General features: G+C 39.6%; 2 protein-coding genes and 1 pseudogene across 2 annotated transcripts; all 3 read left to right on the forward strand.

Annotated features, from left to right (window-relative positions):
* The first annotated feature begins 830 nt into the window (after positions 1-830).
* On the forward strand, positions 831-1757 carry LOC120570331 (olfactory receptor 52D1-like). Its single transcript, XM_039818626.1, has one exon. The coding sequence runs from the start codon at positions 831-833 to the stop codon at positions 1755-1757; it is 927 nt and encodes a 308-aa protein (XP_039674560.1).
* Positions 1758-4114: 2357 nt separating this feature from the next.
* On the forward strand, positions 4115-5047 carry LOC120573309 (olfactory receptor 11A1-like). The gene has a single exon (XM_039822975.1). The coding sequence runs from the start codon at positions 4115-4117 to the stop codon at positions 5045-5047; it is 933 nt and encodes a 310-aa protein (XP_039678909.1).
* A 2401-nt stretch (positions 5048-7448) lies between these two features.
* LOC120554321 lies at positions 7449-8381 on the forward strand (annotated as a pseudogene).
* Positions 8382-21257: the final 12876 nt, after the last annotated feature.

Genomic DNA, 21257 nt, shown 5'->3' on the forward strand with positions numbered 1-21257 from the left:
TATTTGACCTTTACATAGTTGATTTCTCGCATAAAAAGGTTTCAGAAGTGAATTTTGTAATGGAATAACAGAGATCTGCGTGACCTAGATTCAGAAGACTACCTGATCTCAGGTCAGTTGTGTAGCCTATGTAAATGTTGGGGCGTGACCGTTCTCTTAATACACCCATGGGCTGCCCGTTTTCAGCGGCAGTTTCAAAATATGAGATTTTCATAGTAAAGGGGTGTCAGTGGGATTTTGAGCTTCTATGTATGTCCTATTTACCCACCTAACTGTCGTTATTCAACTATGACAGAGTAAAATCAGTTTTGCATTCTATCACCCCTTTAAGTACTACAGCCATGTGAAATGGGAAAGAATCAATTCAAGTTTGCTTATATTTTGTTTTACTGACCAATGTTGTTTTTTAATATGCTTAGAGTAGAAGTTCAGACGTCAGTTAGACGTGTCCCGTGGTAATGAGGCCTGACTGCTGATGATCACACCCTCTGACTTGAAAAGATTTAAAAGAAGCAGAGACAGAGTTTCATCTCAGTTGCAAAGCAGTCACAGCATGACTGCAGCTAGACAGCTGATGAATGTAAATATTCATGCAATGTCATAAACTGTTAAATAAAGTAAATGGTAAGTTTGGAGAATCTGTCATTTTAAGAATTGATGTCTTTACTGTCTGCAGGCTGAATATTGCTTGTGTGTTAGTGAGTCCAGAATGAGCATAAATGTGACATTTAAACTAGTATGATTTCTGCATATCTCGTACAAAATGTAACATTGTCAATTGTTCATCTTGTGCAAATTTGAAAAGTTGTGTTGTGAACCAAACACTAATTATGGTAAACTCTACACAGGTTTCATATTTCACTTTTGGTGCATACTTTAATATTGGGCTCTTTAAATACTTATTTTTCATGATTATTATGTGTTTTTATGCTGTAATTATTTGTACCAATCTTTTGCTGATTGTGGTTATCTGTATGAACAGAAGCTTACATGAACCTATGTACCTTTTTCTGTGCAGCCTGTTTGTAAATGAACTGTATGGTAGTACAGGGTTGTTTCCATTCCTTCTGGTTCAGATCCTCTCTGACATTCACACTGTTTCTGCTCCCTTCTGTTTCCTGCAGATTTATTGTTTGAATGCATATGCAGCTATACAATTTATAAACTTATCCATCGTGTCTTATGACAGATATCTTGCTATCTGTTATCCTCTGCAATATAACACACGTATGACATATGACAAGGTTGCCATGCTTATTACTCTAACATGGTTATTTCCATTTTTTGCAATGGCTGTCCTGGTATTTTTAAGTTCATCTTTACAGCTGTGTGGGAACATAATTAACAAAGTTTACTGTAACAACTATTATGTTGTCAAACTGGCCTGCTCTGACACAACAGTGAACAACATTTATGGACTCTTTATCACTTGTCTTTTAATCTTTGGTCCTCTCATTTTAATCCTTTACACATACTTTAAGATCTTTAAAGTGTGTTTTTCTGGTTCTAAACAGACCAGACAGAAAGCTGTCAGTACCTGCACACCTCACCTCGCTTCCCTACTCAACTTTTCTTTTGGGGGTTTCTTTGAAATAGTACAGAGCAGGTTTGATATGAGCAGTGTACCCATGATGTTGCGTATATTTTTGTCATTATACTTTCTGACCTGCCAACCGATCTTTAACCCTTTAATGTTTGGTTTGCAAATGACTAAAATACGTAGCCTATGTAAAACTCTTGTCTTTGGTAAAATGTAAACTAATGTTAACCCTTGTCTTCCCGTCGACCGTGCAACTTTTTGTTTTTTCTGGGTCAAAATCTAAAATTAAAACTTCTTTCCAAGGTTTTGGTGATCTTTTTTTGACACTTTTGTCGCTCCTCTTCATGAACACATGAACTCTAACCCTAACCATAACTTGTCATAACAAAAAATTAATGACACTTACTAAAACAAGCGTTATGTCATAAGCGTTAATGACTTGTTCATAATGTTTATGACACGTTCATGACCTTACCATACCTTCAAGTAAAGTGTAACCAGATTTTTTTGAATTTAGGCCTTTAGTGACAGGACAGCTTACAAATGAAAGGGGAGAGAGAGACAGAATGAATGATATGTAGGAAAGTGCCGCAGGTCGGAATCGAACGCGCAACTTCTACGTGAAGGACTGAGCCTCTTTATATGGGCTCTAGCTCTACCACTAGGCCACCCAGGCACCCAGTTTTTCCGATGTCTTTGTCGAGTTTTTCAGCGCCTTTTTAAGTTTTTTAAGCTTTTTCCGACATTTCTGTCACTTTTTTCAATGTCCTTTTATCCATTTATTTCTTGATAAATGCTATTAAATTTGTTTTTATTAAAACAACCTAATTCAATGAACGTAGGGAACTGATCATTTATTTTACTTGTGATGAGCGTTGTAGAGAACCATTCACGCTACTTTTCTTTGAAAATTTGGTTGAAAGAAAACCAAATTTCTGATATAGAAAATAGGTCAAATTTGACCTGAGGACAACAGGAGGGTTAAAGATCTTGTTGGATGGTGACCTCCATAAATAAATTTGTAGGAAAATGATGTAGAACTAAAACTAACAGTCTTCTGCAAGAACTGGAGTTGTGAGAACCAGTGGAGAAACAGGCAGGTGTTATTGGCGAGTGATCGGCTAATAATACCTCACCTTTCACCATCGCAGCCCCCTCCCCTCTGGAACTCCCTACCCATACACATCTGTAACTGAACTGACCTGGACACATTAAAATGACTTATCAAAGCCTAACACTTTAGATAAGCCTTAACCCTGTATTAATATAACATCTCACCTTCTGTTATTTGCTGGTTTTACTGTTTTACTTGCTTTTAATGTGCTTTATTGTGAAGTGTATTTAGGTACCTTGAAAAGTGCTATATAAATAAAATGTATTAATATTGTTAATGCTAGGGGTGGGAGGGGGGGGAAATGGATACAGCATAGTATGGCGATATTTTTCGTAGCAGTACCATATTGATACACAGAAGCCAGATATTGATTATTTAAAAAAAAAAAAAAAAAATGATGATGATGAAAAACAGCTGATGACAAAGTTTTCCTTTGGCGACATGCTGCCAGTCATAATGTGCATGCCAACTACAGTTGTGCCACTACGATTTCATGACATATAATATTTTCAAGGAAGCGGCAGGAGAAATTTCACAACAGTGGGCCGCTGTGGCAAAACGTAAATATGGGTAGTTATTACTGCTTGTACAAATGATCTATGGGTCCGTTTTTCAAGGATCTGTCTTAGTTTTAAATATTCTATTTCTTCTGTCTTTTTTGTGTATTTGTCATCTTTAGAATTTTTTTGGCTCAAAATGGGGGAGACATATTAAAAGTTGGGAGGTGTCTGGTGATCCTACCCAAAGAAACATTGAGCATCTAACACTTTATTTCTTGTATCCTGATACATTTGTATGCACTAAATAAATGGTGGAAACAAATTGTTATCTGTGCTTTGACATCTGATTCTGGGCCGGACCAGAGTACACTTGACCCCAAAGTCCAGTTAGTTGAAGAGCACACTGCATACTGTACCGGGCACAGTTGGTTGATCCAGCAGGAGGCTGAGAGCTCCACGCCAGACAGACAGCAAATTTTCTGTTGATTGACAATTTGATTAACAACTACAGCCATATGAAATGAGAAAGAAAGAATCAATTTTGTTTTTAGTATGCTTAGAGTAGAAGTTCAGACGTCAGTTAGATGTGTCACGTGGTAATGAGGCCAGACATCATCTGACTTGAAAAGATTTAAAAGAAGCAGACACAGACTTTCATCTCAGTTACAAAGCAGTCACAGCATGACTGCAGCTAGACAGCTGATTAATGTAAATATTCATGCAATGTCATAAACTGTTAAATAAGGTAAATGGTAAGTTTGGAGAATCTGTGTTATTTTAAGAATTGATGTATTTACTGTCTGCAGGCTGAATATTGCTTGTATGTTAATGCAGTGAGTCCAGAATAAGTGTAAATGTGACATTTAAACTAGTATGCTTTCTGCATATCTCCTACAAAATGTAACATTGTCAATTGTTCATCCTGTGCAAACTTGAAAAGTTGTGTTGTGAACCAAACAAATGATCATGAAAAACTCTACACAGGTTTCATATTTCACTTTTGGAGCATACTTTAATATTGGGCTCTTTAAATACTTATTTTTCCTGATTATTATGTGTTTTTATGCTGTAATTATTTGTACCAATCTTTTGCTGATTGTGGTTATGTGTATGAACAGAAGCTTACATGAACCTATGTACCTTTTTCTGTGCAGCCTGTTTGTAAATGAACTGTATGGTAGTACAGGGTTGTTTCCATTCCTTCTGGTTCAGATCCTCTCTGACATTCACACTGTTTCTGCTCCTTGTTGTTTCCTGCAGATGTATTGTTTGTATACATATGCAGCTATACAATTTATTAACTTATCCATCATGTCGTATGACAGATATCTTGCTATCTGTTATCCTCTGCAATATAACACACGTATGACATACAAAAAGGTTGCCATGCTTATTGCTGTAACATGGTTAGTCCCATTGATTGGAGTTGCTGTCCCAATATTTTTAAGTTCCTCTTTACAGCTGTGTGGGAACATCATTAACAAAGTTTACTGTAACAACTATTATGTTGTCAAACTGGCCTGCTCTGACACAACAGGGAACAACATTTATGGACTCATTAACACTTGTCTTTTTGTCTTTGGTCCTCTCAGTTTAATTCTTTACACCTACGTGAAGATCCTTAAAGTGTGTTATTCTGGTTCTAAACAGACCAGACAGAAAGCTGTCAGTACCTGCACACCTCACCTCGCTTCTCTACTCAACTTCTCTTTTGGGGGTTTATTTGAAATAGTAGAGAGCAGGTTTGTTATGAGCAGTGTACCCATGATGTTGCGTATATTTTTGTCATTATACTTTCTGACCTGCCAACCGATCTTTAACCCTTTAATGTTTGGTTTGCAAATGACTAAAATACGTAGCCTATGTAAAACTCTTGTCTTTGGTAAAATGTAAACTAATGTTAACCCTTGTCTTCCCGTCGACCGTGCAACTTTTTGTTTTTTCTGGGTCAAAATCTAAAATTAAAACTTCTTTCCAAGGTTTTGGTGATCTTTTTTTGACACTTTTGTCGCTCCTCTTCATGAACACATGAATTCTAACCCTAACCATAACTTGTCATGACAAAAAATTAATGACACTTACTAAAACAAGCGTTATGTCATAAGCGTTTATGACTTGTTCATAATGTTTACGTTCATGACCTTACCATACCTTCAAGTAAAGTGTAACCAGATTTTTTTTTCTGGCATTTAGGCCTTTAGTGACAGGACAGCTTAGAAATGAAAGGGGAGAGAGAGGCGGAATGAATGATATGTAGGAAAGTGCCGCAGGTCGGAATCGAACGCGCAACTTCTACGTGAAGGACTGAGCCTCTTTATATGGGCGCTCGCTCTACCACTAGGCCACCCAGGCACCCAGTTTTTCTGATGTCTTTGTTGATTTTTTCAGTGCCTTTTACATTTCTTTTAAGCTTTTTCCGACATTTTTGTCACTGTTTTCAATGTCCTTTTATCCATTTATTTCTCTCTAAATGCTATTCAATTTAATAAAACAACCTAATTCAATGAAAGTAGGGAACTGATCATGTATCGTACTTGTGAAGAGCATTGTAGAGAACCATCCAGATTACTTTTCTTTGAAAATTTGGTTGAAAGAAAACCAAATTTCTGATATAGAAAATAGGTCAAATTTGACCCGAGGACAACAGGAGGGTTAAAGATCTTGTTGGATGGTGACCTCCATAAATACATTTGTAGGAAAATGATGTAGAACTAAAACTAACAGTCTTCTGTGAGAAGTTGAGTTGTGAGAACCAGTGGAGAAACAGGCAGGTGTTATTGGCGAGTGATCGGCTAAAGATACCTCACCTTTCACCATCGCAGCCCCCCCCCCCTCTGGAACTCCCTACCCATACACATCTGTAACTGAACTGACCTGGACACATTAAAATGACTTATCAAAGCCTAACACTTTAGATAAGCCTTAACCCTGTATTAATATAACATCTCACCTTCTGTTATTTGCTGGTTTTACTGTTTTACTTGCTTTTAATGAGCTTTATTGTGAAGTGTATTTGAGTACCTTGAAAAGTGCTATATAAATAAAATGTATTAATATTGTTAATGCTAGGGGTGGGAAATGGATACAGCATAGTATGGTGATATTTTTCGTTGCAATACCATATTGATATACAGAAGCCAGGTATCGATTATTTTTAAATACAAATTGCACTTGAGAATTAAAGTTTTGGGTACTCGAAAAAGAAAAATTGAAGTGAGATGAACAAACAAAGAAAATGTATATTTTAAAGATAAAACAGATGATGACAAAGTTTTCCTTTGGGGACTTGGTACCTGTCATAATGTGCATGTCAACTACAGTTGTGTCACTACGATTTCATGACATATAATATTTTCAAGGAAGCGGCAGGAGAAATTTCACAACAGTGGGCTGCTGTGGCAAAACGTAAATATGGGTAGTTATTACTGCTTGTACAAATGATCTATGGGTCCGCTTTTCAAGGGTCTGTCTCAGTTTTAAATATTCTATTTCTTCAGTCTTTTTTGTGTATTTGTCATCTTTAGAATTTTTCTTGGCTCAAATGGGCCTTGGGGGGGGACACATATTAAAAGCTGGGAGGTGTCTGGTGATCCTACCCAAAGAAACATTGAGCATCTAACACTTTATTTCTTGTATCCTGATACATTTGTATGCACTAAATAAATGGTGGAAACAAATTGTTATAAATGGTGGAAACAAATTGTTATCTGTGCTTTTACATCTGATTCTGGGCCGGACCAGAGTACACTTGACCCCAAAGTCCAGTTAGTTGAAGAGCACACTGCATACTGTACCGGGCACAGTTGGTTGATCCAGCGGGAGGCTGAGAGCGCCGCGCCAGACAGACAGCAAATTTTCTGTTGATTGACAATTTGATTAACAACTACAGCCATATGAAATGAGAAAGAAAGAATCAATTTTGTTTTTAGTATGCTTAGAGTAGAAGTTCAGACGTCAGTTAGATGTGTCACGTGGTAATGAGGCCAGACATCATCTGACTTGAAAAGATTTAAAAGAAGCAGACACAGACTTTCATCTCAGTTACAAAGCAGTCACAGCATGACTGCAGCTAGACAGCTGATTAATATAAATATTCATGCAATGTCATAAACTGTTAAATAAGGTAAATGGTAAGTTTTGAGAATCTGTGTCATTGTAAGAATTGATGTCTTTACTGTATGCAGGCTGAATATTGCGTGTATGTTAATGCAGTGAGTCCAGAATAAGTGTAAATGTGACATTTAAACTAGTATGCTTTCTGCATATCTTCTACAAAATGTAACATTGTCAACAAATGATCATGAAAAACTCTACACAGGTTTCATATTTCACTTTTGGTGCATACTTTAATATTGGGCTCTTTAAATACTTATTTTTCACGGTCATTATGTGTTTTTATGCTTTAATTATCTGTGCCAATCTTTTGCTGATTGTGGTTATCTGTAAGAACAGAAGCTTACATGAACCTATGTACCTTTTTCTGTGCAGCCTGTTTGTAAATGAACTGTATGGTAGTACAGGGTTGTTTCCATTCCTTCTGGTTCAGATCCTCTCTGACATTCACACTGTTTCTGCTTCCTTCTGTTTCCTGCAGATTTTCTGTGTGTATACTTATGTGTGCGTAGAAATTTCTAACTTGGCCATCATGTCTTATGACAGATATCTTGCTATCTGTTATCCTTTACAATATAACACACGTATGACATATAACAAGGTTGCCATGCTTATTGCTGTAACATGGATATACCCATTTATCGAAGTTGCTGTCACAATATCCTTGAGTGTTCCTCTACAGCTGTGTGGGAACATCATTAACAAAGGTTTCTGTGATAACTACTTGGTTGTCAAACTGGCCTGCTCTGACACCAGAGTAAACAACATTCATGGACTCATTAACACTTGTCTTGTAATCTTTTGTCCTCTCAGTTTAATCCTTTACACTTAAATGATGATTCTTAAAGTGTGTTTTTCTGGTTCCAAACAGACCAGACAGAAAGCTGTCAGTACCTGCACACCTCACCTCACTTCTCTACTCAACTTTTCCTTTGGTTCGTTCTTTGAAATATTACAGAGCAGGTTTGATATGAGCAGTGTACCCATGATGTTGCGCATTTTTTTGTCATTATACTTTCTGACTTGCCAACCAATCTTTAACCCTTTAATGTTTGGTTTGCAAATGACTAAAATACGTAGCCTATGTAAAAGTCTTTTCTTTAGTAAAATGTAAACTAATGTTAAAGAGCATCTTGTTGGTTGGTGACACCATAAATCAATTTGTAGGAAAATGATGTAGAACTAAAACTAACTGTCTTCTGCAAAAAATTTGTTGTGAGAACCAACTGGGCAGGTGTTTTGGCGAGTGACTGGCTAATGATACCTCTGGATCCCCCCACCCATACACATCTGTAACTGAACTAAGCTGGACACATGCTAATTACTTATCAAAGCCTAAAACTTTAGATACACCTTAACCCTGTAATAAAATAAAATGTCACCTGCTATTTGCTGGTTTTATTGTTTTACTTGCTTTTAATGTGCTTCATTGTAAAGTGTCTTTGAGAACTGTTAGAGAAGTTATGCTTACTTCATTTTAGTGTTAAACTATTTGCTTCATCTGTGTGCAAACTATTTTTGTCTCCCATGAAATAATCATGAGAGCCACTGACCTTGTGAAAGCACTGAATGCCCCTGAGCCCATGTAGAGGAGACGCCAGGCCAGACCAGAGATAGACAGTATCTCTTTTGTGATATTACTCCCTGATTCTCATAAAAAGACACTGTTGTGAGCAAATCAGTCGCTTTTCTGTACCTGCTGTGAGTGCTGTAAAACTGACTCGACTTGCTGCAAGGAAATGAACTTTTAAGAGAATTCAAGTGTTCATTCATTTTGTCCATTCTTGGATGAATAATTAGCATAAGAAGTACCTTGAAAAGTGCTATATAAATAATGTTTTTTATTGTTGTTAATGACAGGGGTGGGGGTGAATGGGTACAGCATAGTATGGCGATATTTTTCATGGAAATACCATAGTGATACACAGGTGCCAGGTATTGATTATTTTCAAATACAAATTGCACTTGAGAATTTAACTTTTGGATACTAGAATAATAAAAGTAAAAAGAAAAATTGAAGTGAGATGAACAAACAAAGAAAATGTATCTTTTAAAGATAAAACAGATGATGACAGAGTTTTCCTTTGGGGATTTGATGCCTGTCATAATTTGCGGCATGCACATTATGACAACTACAGTTGTGTCACTACGATTTCATGACATTTTATAATATTTTGAAGGGCCACTATGGCAAAACATAAATATGGGTAGTTATTACTGCTTGTACAAATGATCTATTGGTCCGTCTTCCAAGAGTCTGTCTCGGATTTTTCTGGGCTCAGAATGGGCCTTTGGGGGGGAGACATATTAAGAGGGGGGGAGGGGGGTGTCTGGTTGTCCTAACCAAAGAAATATTGAGCATCTAACACTTTATTTTTTGCATCCTGATACATTCTTTGGACCAAATAAATTGTGGAAACAAATTTGTATCTGTGTGAAGGAAAACAGAAAATTCAGACGGGGGGCTTTTACATCCGATTGTTGGCCGGACCAGAGTATACTTGACCCCAATGTCCAGTTGGTCCAATGGTGGGCCGCTGCTGCAAAATGTTTTTAACAGAAACTCTGAACTAAGCATGATGTACATTTCCGTTGCTTTAATTTAATAAGTCAAAACTTTGTGCTGTTATTGCCCTATTCCAGTCACTGTTGGTATGTTTTAAAGGTACAATATGTAATATGTCTATATATTAATGCAGCAGAGACCTAATGTATTGATAACACAACATGCTCATTAAGGTTTTTTTTAGTGTGATTGTTTATCCACGGTTAACAGCACTGTGCTGACCCATAATTAAGTTTGTCATGTAACGATAGCTGTATGGATAGACGACTAATCTGATGGTACACACCCCAGTCTGTCTGCCTCACTCCTGGGTGCTAAGAGACTTCAGTTGGGATGAGAGCTGTTATATTCACTTTTTTCATGTTACTAGATATAAAAATGTTTACCTAGCCTGACATCGTCATACTTGGATTCTAGTGATTATGGGGCGTTTCAACTGAACCAGGAAAGAAATTGCCTTTTCACTCAATTGGAGAGACCTACAACCAATCAGAGCAACAGAATATGTGACGTATGTTGAGTGACGCATAGTTGTCAACAGAACTCAACTACTAGCTACTGCTGATGTTAGCTACTAGCCGATAGCCCCGGCAGTTTGGAAAACGCTAATGACATTACATCCACATTACAGGCTTTACAGCATACATCCATCCATACATAACTCGGATCTATGATAAGATAATACCATGGATGTATTAATAGAACACATGGTGAATTACAGCCATTAGCTATATCCATTATTACAGATACAGGACCTCGTGAGAACCGTCATATGAGCATGCACACTGCAAGGCGACATGGGTGGGCGCAGTACTGCGGAGTCCACTCGCGTTCATTATGCACGTTCATAATGCCTAATCCATGGTCCTGGCTCTGTTTATAGGTAGGCCTTACATTTCTGATTTCTCTAATATACCAGCCCAGTCTAAAATTTTGCTGGGCAAAGACATTAATTTGGTGAGCCTCATTTTGCCTTCTCCCAAGTGCGATAATTCACTTGTTTCCAGGGATGGGTTTTCTGCATTATTTAAATCTGCGGACACCCAGCCTTTGCAAGGAGCTATCCATCAAGGCAGTTTTTGGTGGCTTTTGGCATTTACTGAGAAGTTAAGGAGACAAGAATTGGACTCCTATTTAGTGCTGATCTTAATCTCAAGTACCGGAGGAATTTTTTCTTTGAGGAGAAAACTATTGGTACCGACAGACGCCTGGAATTTCTCGGTATCACCCTCGATTCTGTCAGCATGGAAGCTTCTCTCCTGCTCGACAAATTGCAGCGCATTCGCGAAATCGCTGCTTATTTTTCTGCTGCAGCTAACGTAACTAAACGGCAGTTGCTCTCCCTACTCGGGCATTTGAACTTCGCCATGCGCATCATTCCTCAGGGGCGTTCTTTCATCTCCTGTTTACTGGAGATGGCGTCTTCCGTTCCTAATTTGCATTACCTCATCTCCCTGGATGATGGCTGCCATTCCGATCTGCGCTTCTGGTATTCGGCTTCTCACTCACTGGAATGGTGTTTCCTTCTTCTACGATGATCTGGTGCACTTCTCTGACTCAATGCAGTTTTTCAGAGATGCTGCCCCCTCCGCATTTTTTCTTATTTTCAAGGCCAGTGGTTCACCGGCCATTGGCCTCCCTCTTTCTCTCCATTCGATTCTTCTGCCTTACACAAGATTTACCCTATTGCCATACGATGTCACATCTGGGGCTGTCACAGTTCTTTGCGACTATCAAGCAGTCATCAGCATAATCAATAGAGGGTGCTCTTCTTGTAAAAACATTATGCCTTTCATGAGAAGCATCACTTGGGCAGCTGTTATTCACAATTTCATCATCACTGCCAATCACGTCCCTGGTCATAACAATTTGGCTGATGCTCTCTCCCGCTTTCATTTTCAGACCTTTCGGAGCCTCTGCCCGGCAGCCAGCCCAACACCAGTTATACTTCCCTCTCTTCAAGAGTTAGCTCTCTACTGATTGCAAACCCCCTACATTCTTATATAGAATCTGCTAGGTATTATATGAGGAAGGGCTTAGCTGTTTCCACTTAAAAAACTTATGATTTTGCTTGTTGTACATTCACTTTTTTGTGTTTCCATTGATGTACCACTTAAACCTGTTCTCATAAACAGTATTTCTGCATTCATTTGTTATTGTACCAATACTTGCCATTTTAAGCCGCAGTATATTCGCAGTTTGCTCGCAGGAATTCAGTTTAACATCAAGTGTTACGATCCTTCATTCCCAAGTCTATTTTCTAATCAGGCAATTAAACTAATTCTGAAAGGCATCTCTAAAGCTCATCCTTCTACCCCTGATCATAGGCAGCCGATTACACTCCGTATAGTGCAGATATTAGTGTTGACTCTTAGAGCTGGCGTTTTCTCTTCCTACATTGATGTCTGTATTTTTGTTAGGTTTTTATGCTTCTCAGATGCTGTGAATTTACTACTCCTTCCAAATCATTCAATCCCAGCATAGACATCACATTTTCTGATCTGGCTTTTCATTCTCATCATTATTGTTTAAAACTTAAGCATTTTAAATGCGGAGGCGCTTGCTCCATCATTGTTGCTCGTACAGATACACTTTTCTGCCCTTTCAAGTCCATGATGAAATACTTATTTCCTAAGGCCTCAGACTAGCTCCCTCGCACCATTATTTCTTACTCGCGGGAATTTCCCCCTGTCAAAATCTTGGTTTAGCCATCATTTAAAGCTAGTCCTCCTTAATCAGGTCATTCATTCAGGACAGAGGCTGCTAATATGGCGGCAAATCAAGGTATCTCTACAACAACTTGGTACATGGTCATCCTCTGCCAACTCCTCTTACATTCGTCCCAATGTCAACGACGTCCTCGCAAACCAGAAATCTCTAAAGCCATAATTTCTGGTAAGCTTGCATATAACTGGTGGTGGTGTATTTGTCATGATCACTGATATTATATTCTCACATTCTAATGAGTAGATTTTGCTCAATTGCATGTTATCATCTTATTTATATGTATTTTATTTTTCCTTTCAATTCAAACCCGGACGCTGTGAAGAGGGTAAGAATAGCCAAACCTGGACGCTGTGCCAAGGTAAGAATAGCCAAAGCCGGACGCTGTGTCGAGGGTAAGAATAGCCAAACCCGGACCCTGTGCCGAGGTAAGAATAGCCAAACCCGGACCCTGTGCCGAGGTAAGAATAGCCAAACCCGGACGCTGTGCGAAAGGTAAGAATAGCCAAACCTGGACGCTGTGCGAAAGGTAAGAATAGCCAAACCTGGACGCTGTGCCGAGGTAAGAATAGCCAAACCCGGACGCTGTGCCAAGGGTAAGAATAGCCAAACCCAGACCGTGTGCTGAGGTAAGAATAGCCAAACCTGGACGCTGTGCTAAAGGTAAGAATAGCCAAACCTGGACCCTGTGCCGAGGTAAGAATAGCCAAATCTGGAAGCTGTGCCGAGGTAAGAATAGCCAAACCCAAACGCTGTTGTAGGATTCTCGTAGGGTACAGATTTGATCATTGGCAAATTATCAAAGATGTTTTATCAATATTAATAAAGTTATGAATATGGTTATTAATAACTTTATCAAATCGATAAACAATCAAAATGGGGCACCACCCTGCTAGTCAGGGACCAATAATCAAACTGTGGAACAGTCTCATTTCTGTGGTAATCCTTTAAAAAGGAAATAAAGGAAGGGGTGAATCCAAGCACGGACCTGATTGACCAGCGATTATTACAACAAGTACACAAATAATCACAAGCAACTGCTAATTAAGTATAATAAGATTTATTAATGTCACAATTATCAGTAGCTAATCAATAATCCTTCAATAATAAACATATATATCTTTTACCATATCACAACCAAAACAAAGCCAAAACAAAGCAGCATGTGTCATGGACACGTCTGTGGGTGTGTGTGTGTGTGTGTGTGTGTGTGTGTGTGTGTGTGTGTGTGTGTGTGTGTGTGTGTGTGTGTGTGTGTGTGTGTGTGTGAGCGAAGGAGGAGGGGCGGTGTCAAAATGTAGGCTTAACACAAAAACCTAACTGACCACTCCTGTGAGCTGCACAAAACTATTTAGCCTCAAGAGGGCGGTAGTGGTGCTGCGTGCACGGGGAGGAGCTGAAGAAGCCGAGGGGGTTGCTAGGCAACGCGCACGCTTAACCTAGTATGCTAGGTCATGTGTTAGCTCTGTACAAGGTGATGCCGACTCCACGTGTGAAGCTAGCCTACCGCGTTAGCTCAGGAGCTACGCGGCTAGCCTGTGTGTGTGTGTGTGTGTGTGTGTGTGTGTGTGTGTGTGTGTGTGTGTATGTTAGTAAGAGGAGAAAGAGAAGAAGAGTAAAGAAAAGAGGCACTTTGATCTTAATTATCGATAATGACCTAGTTCCCCTCAGCCCCTGTGTCCTACAGACTGAGACTTTTGGTTTTGCTGAGGGAAACGTCACTATAACCACTCCAGTAGCTAACAGCTGATTTTCGCGATTCTATCGCAGACAGTAACTAAATTCCATGAAAGGAATGAATTAGCAGATAGCAATTACGGTTTTAACCCAGCTACTTTAACACAACATAAATCAACGAGTATAATGATCAATTTATACATTCACAGATAGATTAATAATCACATATGGACCAGTACATGATTAAATCAGATCACATTAATGGCAACAACTGGTAGCGAACCCTTTGCTCATTAGTAAACACACTACTTATCTCTGCCCAGACGTCAGCCTTTTTACGGTGTGTTCAGTCCGTTTGTTTCTGTCCATAGATTCCCACAGAAATGAAACAGAACGACTCCCGGGCGCTCGTCAGGGCCACGGAGGAACTCCCTCCAAAAAAGCAGTAAGGGGAAGAGTTTGGTCGACTTTGAGAAGAAAAACGTTGTTTCCTTCTCAGTGCAGTTATGAAAAACACTGGTGCGTTTTTCATAGGATCCTCCGAAATTAAATCCACTTTCTCCAGAAAATAGAAGTTGAGCACAAGCGCTAGCGCGTCTCCTGTCAGCAACGGAGTTGCAAGTGAAGACGAGGGGTTTCCTAGGGTCAGGTTATTTATAGGTTCAGACCCCCTGCTGTGTTTATGGTCCCGCTGAACCAATAGAAAGACTCGAAACTCTTGAAAGGGTGAAAACTACACTTCTGTAGTCCTTTGACTTCCTGCCAGTTGTGAGGCGTTTCCCTTCTGGCTGGCCCTTTCACATAGAGGTGTGAATTAACCAGGCTTTGAGGTTAACATACAGGCCAAGATTCCTTTGTCTTTGCCACATGTCCCCTTGTCTCTGAGCACATGTGTGTCTTGTATCCAGAGGTCAGTTTAATCTGAGGCCTTTTGGTTAAAATCGGGTTTTACCAGACTCTTGGTCCCCAACACTGTGCTGAAGGTAATAAAAAAAAAAGGCTAGGATTTTTTTTTCTCTTCTTTAGCTAGCCAGAATTGCAAATACTGGTCTCAATTGCCGATATTTATTTGCATTTTATTTTGGGGCCTGAATTACACTACACGGCTGGAATCACTATACAGATCCATTGCGGCCCATTAAGGTTATGTTCCTTTCACCAGTTCTCATCACGTTTTGGGGGATTATTTTTTGGTTTTCTACCCCTTTAAAAAATAAAATTTCATAACAATGGAGTCTAATCTCCAAAGACTGTACATTTCATATTATGCATATGTACAATAATAGTTGCATATCTGCAACGAAGTCTCTCCTGATTGAAATGCTTTTAAGTGTAGAAACCAACACTTTGTATATGGACTTGGGACCCCATTCTGAGGACACACAATAAATTTGGAACCTGATGGTGGGGGGTCTGGAAACGTTTCACTGGTAAAGACAGTTAATGTGAGATTGGAGGCATGTTTCCGAAACCCACTAGCACGCACGGCGACTCTGATCTGTTATTCTGTTTTTGACTTGGTAATCAAGATATCTAACCGGAGACAAGTCCTATTGGATCACTACTAATAACATGAATACAATTGAGCTCACCAGCATGCTTAGAAAAAGAATGAATGGGGAAGTAAATTTGCCTTGTGACCAACTTCCAAAAACCATCATTCGTAAACTGCCTGCTATGCTTGTGGCAAATACTCATCCAAGTAATATGCCGGGTGAACATTGCCTGTCTTAACCAGTGAAACGTTTCCAGACCCCCACCATCAGGTTCCAAATTGAAGCAAAAGAGTGTGTACCCATCCGCTCGTGTTATAGACAATGGTCGGTCTTTTAAATGGCGACCTGTTGATTCCACCATCTGATAATATTCACGAGCATATTGACCTCTTTGAAAATGCGGTTGAAAAGGGCGGGCGGGGTATAGTCCTATAAACTCTGTATTATGGTGTACAAAATTAAAGGGGTTACGTGCATACGATCCGGTGTATGCTTCATTATCAACGAAATGTCCACAGCATTTAACATCAGTTTTTCTTGAAAAAATAAATAATAAATAAATCTGCGTGCACTGGTGATATTAACTCCACAATACGACTTTCGGAGGTGTATGCACCCCTTTGGTTCAGCCCCACATTATCGCCGACAATAGACCTCTCGTTTTCCACTAGTGTCCTTACAAAATAGACCCGTGCTAAACTGAGTGTCCAATGTGTCGTTTCCATAATTCAGCAAACATTCAATAATTCCTCAATACGGGTATGTATTTGAAGACTGTGTAATCAGCCTATCCCCCAACATTATATCTACTTGGGAGAAGAGACTACACCCGGCATAGTTTATAAAACCCACATTCGCGTCATTAGCCAGCACTGTGCCATCAGGATTTGTAATTCTTACACGTGTGTACAGATACGAATCGTTAAGGTCGAGATAATCTTCTCCACTAGCGGCGATGAAAAACTCAATAGGACCCATGTCTGATAGTGCGGACATTGGTGGAATTTCCACAAATGATGATTTTTCTATAGATGTCTGTGTGTAAGGAACTGTAAACCGATCCAATTCTCTTCCGACTGATTATGAATGAAGGCCATGATTATTCTAGAATATGCCTTTTGCCGAGATCAAGGAGAGCCGGGTCGGAGCTCTGCGACTTCTGGTTGATTTCTTCTTTTTGACAACCCGTTGTTTTTTTATGCATTTTTATGCTTCTTGTTCACAGCCTGGGTACGCCCACATCCTGGTGGGGTTCTTTTTAATGCTCTGCGTCTGTACACCATGAGCCCGTTTCCCTGCTGTCTGGCTGCTACGGCATTCCTGACATTAGACACAACGTTGCCAATAATACTGCCTGCAGCTGTTTTCAGATGAGGTTTGGCTAAATTAAACCCCTTTTTTAAAAGCGGCACAGCCATTCGGAATAGATTTCTGAATATTCCTCCTAGTCCGTGTCCATACTGGGTGATGGCTCCTGTGAAGTCCGGTAACTCCCGACCGGTCTGGTTCATATAATAGGTCAGATACCTCCCATCATCAGCTGTGTACGCTTTACGCATCATTTTAGTGCTGTTTCACGGGTCTAAAATGTAGTTTAACAATGACTTTTCCGTATGAGAATGGGATGAGCTGATTCTGGTCGTCTCGTAGATCAATTTGGATGTCCGTAATAGTTGAGCGTGACAACGATGTGTAGTGGGGTGTGTCGTAGCTCAGAGTGGGCATACGCTGGCTCTCATCAGAGATATTTATACAGCGGAGTAGTGGCACATGACTATCCCCGACCAACTGATAGTCCACAATGTCGCTATAAATAAATATATTATATTGACACCCATGAATGTCGGCAGGGTGTGGAGCTATACATTTTAAATGGGGGCTGATGTGTATTTCGAACACCGTGTCTGGGACAAAGCCAAGAATTTCGGCCAGACGTCCTTTGAAAACAATATGCCACCCATCCCCTCCAGTAAAAAATATTTTATTAGTGACATGGTTGTAGTTCATAGTTATGTGTGCCGTGGTCGGGTTAGACGCACATTTCATATTATATTCTTTAACGATGCTGGATATCGTATTATAATAGCCGACTGATAGCCGTATCTTGTTGATCAATCTCATCTTTGTGTCAAAGAATTCAATTTTGGAATCATTCTCAGTAAAACTATTCCAGACTCTGGGATACTGTATCTCAATAAAGCCTACCTCATACGGTTGTTGTAATATGATCGGTTTTGCCAGTTTTGTTCTGAACTGCCAAATCTCATTATTTGGGTAAACTAGTGGTGAAGCATTACTAGGTAACGTAACAAAAAATCCGTTCTTATTCATCGTTCCGATGCCTTGCACTATCAAATCAAAGTGACTAGTTTAAGGCTTTGTCATTGCTCTTTTATCTCACATCAACTATGTCTTTTTCAGAGACCCATGAATTGAATTTCTCTGGCCAGCCTAACCACTTCACTAGTACTAGATTTTTACGACCGGATTTCTTTCTAGCCACAACTTTCTCCATTTTAAACACTTTGTTTTTGTCTACAATTACGGGCTGTAACTCTGCTTCGTAAAAGGTCCCGGTCAATGTCTCCCCGCTATTGTCGTTTAGTATATAAACAGGAGGCGTCCTGCCTATACGCCTTGCTATTGTAAAAAACTCGTCTGTAAATGTTTAATGGTACCCTTTACGAAAAACGCCCCTATGTTTTGACAATCTGACGGTCTCGCGATTCTGAAATTTAAAAGCAATTCTGGGGTGTTTTAGTTTGTACGGATTGTTAAAAACTGTTTTCTCGTTGTCCTTATTCACTGTAGAGGGTGCCATTTTTATTGACCTATGATATGAATTATTGTAAACATTCACCAGATCTTGCAACGCATCGATGTATCTACGTGAGTTAACAGTGGTTAAATATTTCCACATACGAGTCTTAAAAGATCGATTGAAACGCTAACCACACTGGCTTTTGTCTCGTTTGATGTGGAGAAGTGATGAATTTTATACTGAGTCATCAATCTTTGAAAGCCCTTATTATAGAACTCTTTCCCCTCGTCTGTTTGAAGTTTCATAGGTACACGCCCCTGACACAATATTTCTTTAAAGGCACTTGTATCGGTGGGGCCCGATTTATCTTTAAGACATCTGACCCAGGCATACTTAGAAAACACATCGATACAAGTTAATATATACCGAACATTGTCGTTTTCTGCAGAATATTCAACCATATCGACCAGATCGGCCTGAAACTGTTTATCGATACTATTAACTAACACCCGATTCCTGGGGAAATGTCTCAAGGCAGGTGCATGTAGAGTATAAGCATCCTGATGCAACAGAAACTTTTTAACCGTGGGGATTGGCGGTGCCTCTCCCGTACATTCTTTGACTGCATTGCGAAGCTTATGCACCCCACTTAACCCTCCAGGGTGTGCTGGGTCATAATATATTTTTCGCATGACCCTCTCCATGATTCATATAGGATACAAGTGACCACATTAGTTTTATGTCAAGCTTTTTTATTCTACAACACACATGACAATTATGAGGACAGCGAAACCCCCTCTATTATGGATAGAGTTTTGACTAAAGTGGACACACCAGATTTACTGATTATGAAAACGTGTAGTTTTTGCAAAGCCTGTAAGACATCAATACATTGTTTTTCATTCACATACAGACTCAACACATCTATAAGCATCGTGTACGTAACCAGTATATGACATATATTCAGCATCTTGAAATCATGGGTGATGTTAGTTATGACGGCACAGAATGTCTCCACAACACTCTCACGATCTATTAGCATTGATAACAACATTTGCAACAAATCATCCCAAGATGGTGTACTATAATGTCTTCTAACAAGACCCATCAGTTTTTCTAGTGTACGCACGTCAATGCTATTTACACTACGCGTACTTTGGTACTTTTTAACATCATTCACCTTGACGGCAATGGCTTGGTCTAAAATACAGGATAAACAAGATATCACATATCTCTCAGTGATATGGTTATACATTACACGTAAACAATTCCATTCATATTCACACACAGTTTTTTCTCTCATATAAATCTCTCCAGTAGTCTCCAATTTCTCGAATTTCAGCCACTTTGACGACGTCCTCACCAATCATAGCATCATACATTTCTCGTATTTTGACTGTGACATCTTCCACAGATTTCAACTCTTGCAAAACAGCTTCTGCCACAACACGGATTCTTGCACCATCAGCACAGAGATGTTTCATTGACAGAAAGCATTGAACGACTGGGACAAATTTATCCATCAACAGTCTTTTCATAAGTTGTTCAAAATGTCTTGCATAGAACCCCTCTGGGATACTGCCCAAACACTCGTGCTGCTTCTGACTTGGATGATTGATCTGACAACCCTGGCAGATTTCCCCCCAATATCGGTAAAGTACTATATTGAGCAGATGTAGAGACGCTGTTTTAACACTGTCTATAAACAATGTTGTCACCATTCCATCAGATTGATCATTCCCCACAATGTCTGAACAAACATGTCCATCTGGCAGTTGTAAAACATCAGACGATTGGGGGAAGAACGGATGTCCTGGGGGGTTGGGGGAAGGTATCGGTGACCTGACCAAAAGAGAGGGCGGTAAAGGAGGGGACATATGTGGTGGTGCCAGGAAGCGCTCAGGGGACATATGTGATGATGATGATGATGAGAGCGATTGAGGAGATCCGGTTGCAGTCAGCGGAGCAAATAAGCCATGTTGGCTCGGATGCGTCCCGGGTGCTATACAGTTCCACTCCAAGCATTCTAGAGAAGAAATACACACATTACAGTCACTGTAAAACATAGTAACAGAGTAAGAAGCATTTTTAACTATTTTGCAATTAAACAGCACGTAGAATAGACCCACCGTCTTACTAATCTTTGTGTCTGACGATTTTAGGCCTGTACAGCGGTCTTGGCATGGACAGAAAGTGTTGTCCGTTGTCATCGAAAATCAACTTTTTTCTTATGGTATCATATGAGCTCCTTATCTGGTCTCTTCTGATGACATAGTCAACTGTATCAAACTGCTTCTTCAGAAACTACCAGTCACACCATTGTATAAAGAAGCCATTTTTAAACCACTTGTTGCATTCCTCGTTAGAAACAGGATATTGTTTTAATAGCCATTCTTCACGACCTCTGGTGGCAATAATCTTCTCCTTTTCTTCACATACACTGAGGAAAATGAAATCCTCAGAAGATCTTGTGAAACGGTCTGCTTCCACACGGTAGATTATGCCGTCTTTGCTGCTATCCCATTGGGACACATACACTATCTCAGGAAATCCAGGGCTGTCAAGGTCCTCACACACAACACTCCTAAAAAGCTTCCAGTCTTTCACCGAGATTGTGCACTCTGTTTTAGCTTTGCTAGATAGCCCCGCTACAACGCTAGTGTACACAGCTAATGCCACATACCCCTCGCTGTATCAAATGGAATAACAATATCCATTCTTACCCTCACATTCCATATCAGCAGTACACGACTCTGCCGTGCTTGG

The sequence above is a fragment of the Perca fluviatilis genome, chromosome 2, assembly GCF_010015445.1.
Source record: "Perca fluviatilis chromosome 2, GENO_Pfluv_1.0, whole genome shotgun sequence".
Taxonomy (NCBI): Eukaryota; Metazoa; Chordata; class Actinopteri; order Perciformes; family Percidae; genus Perca; species Perca fluviatilis.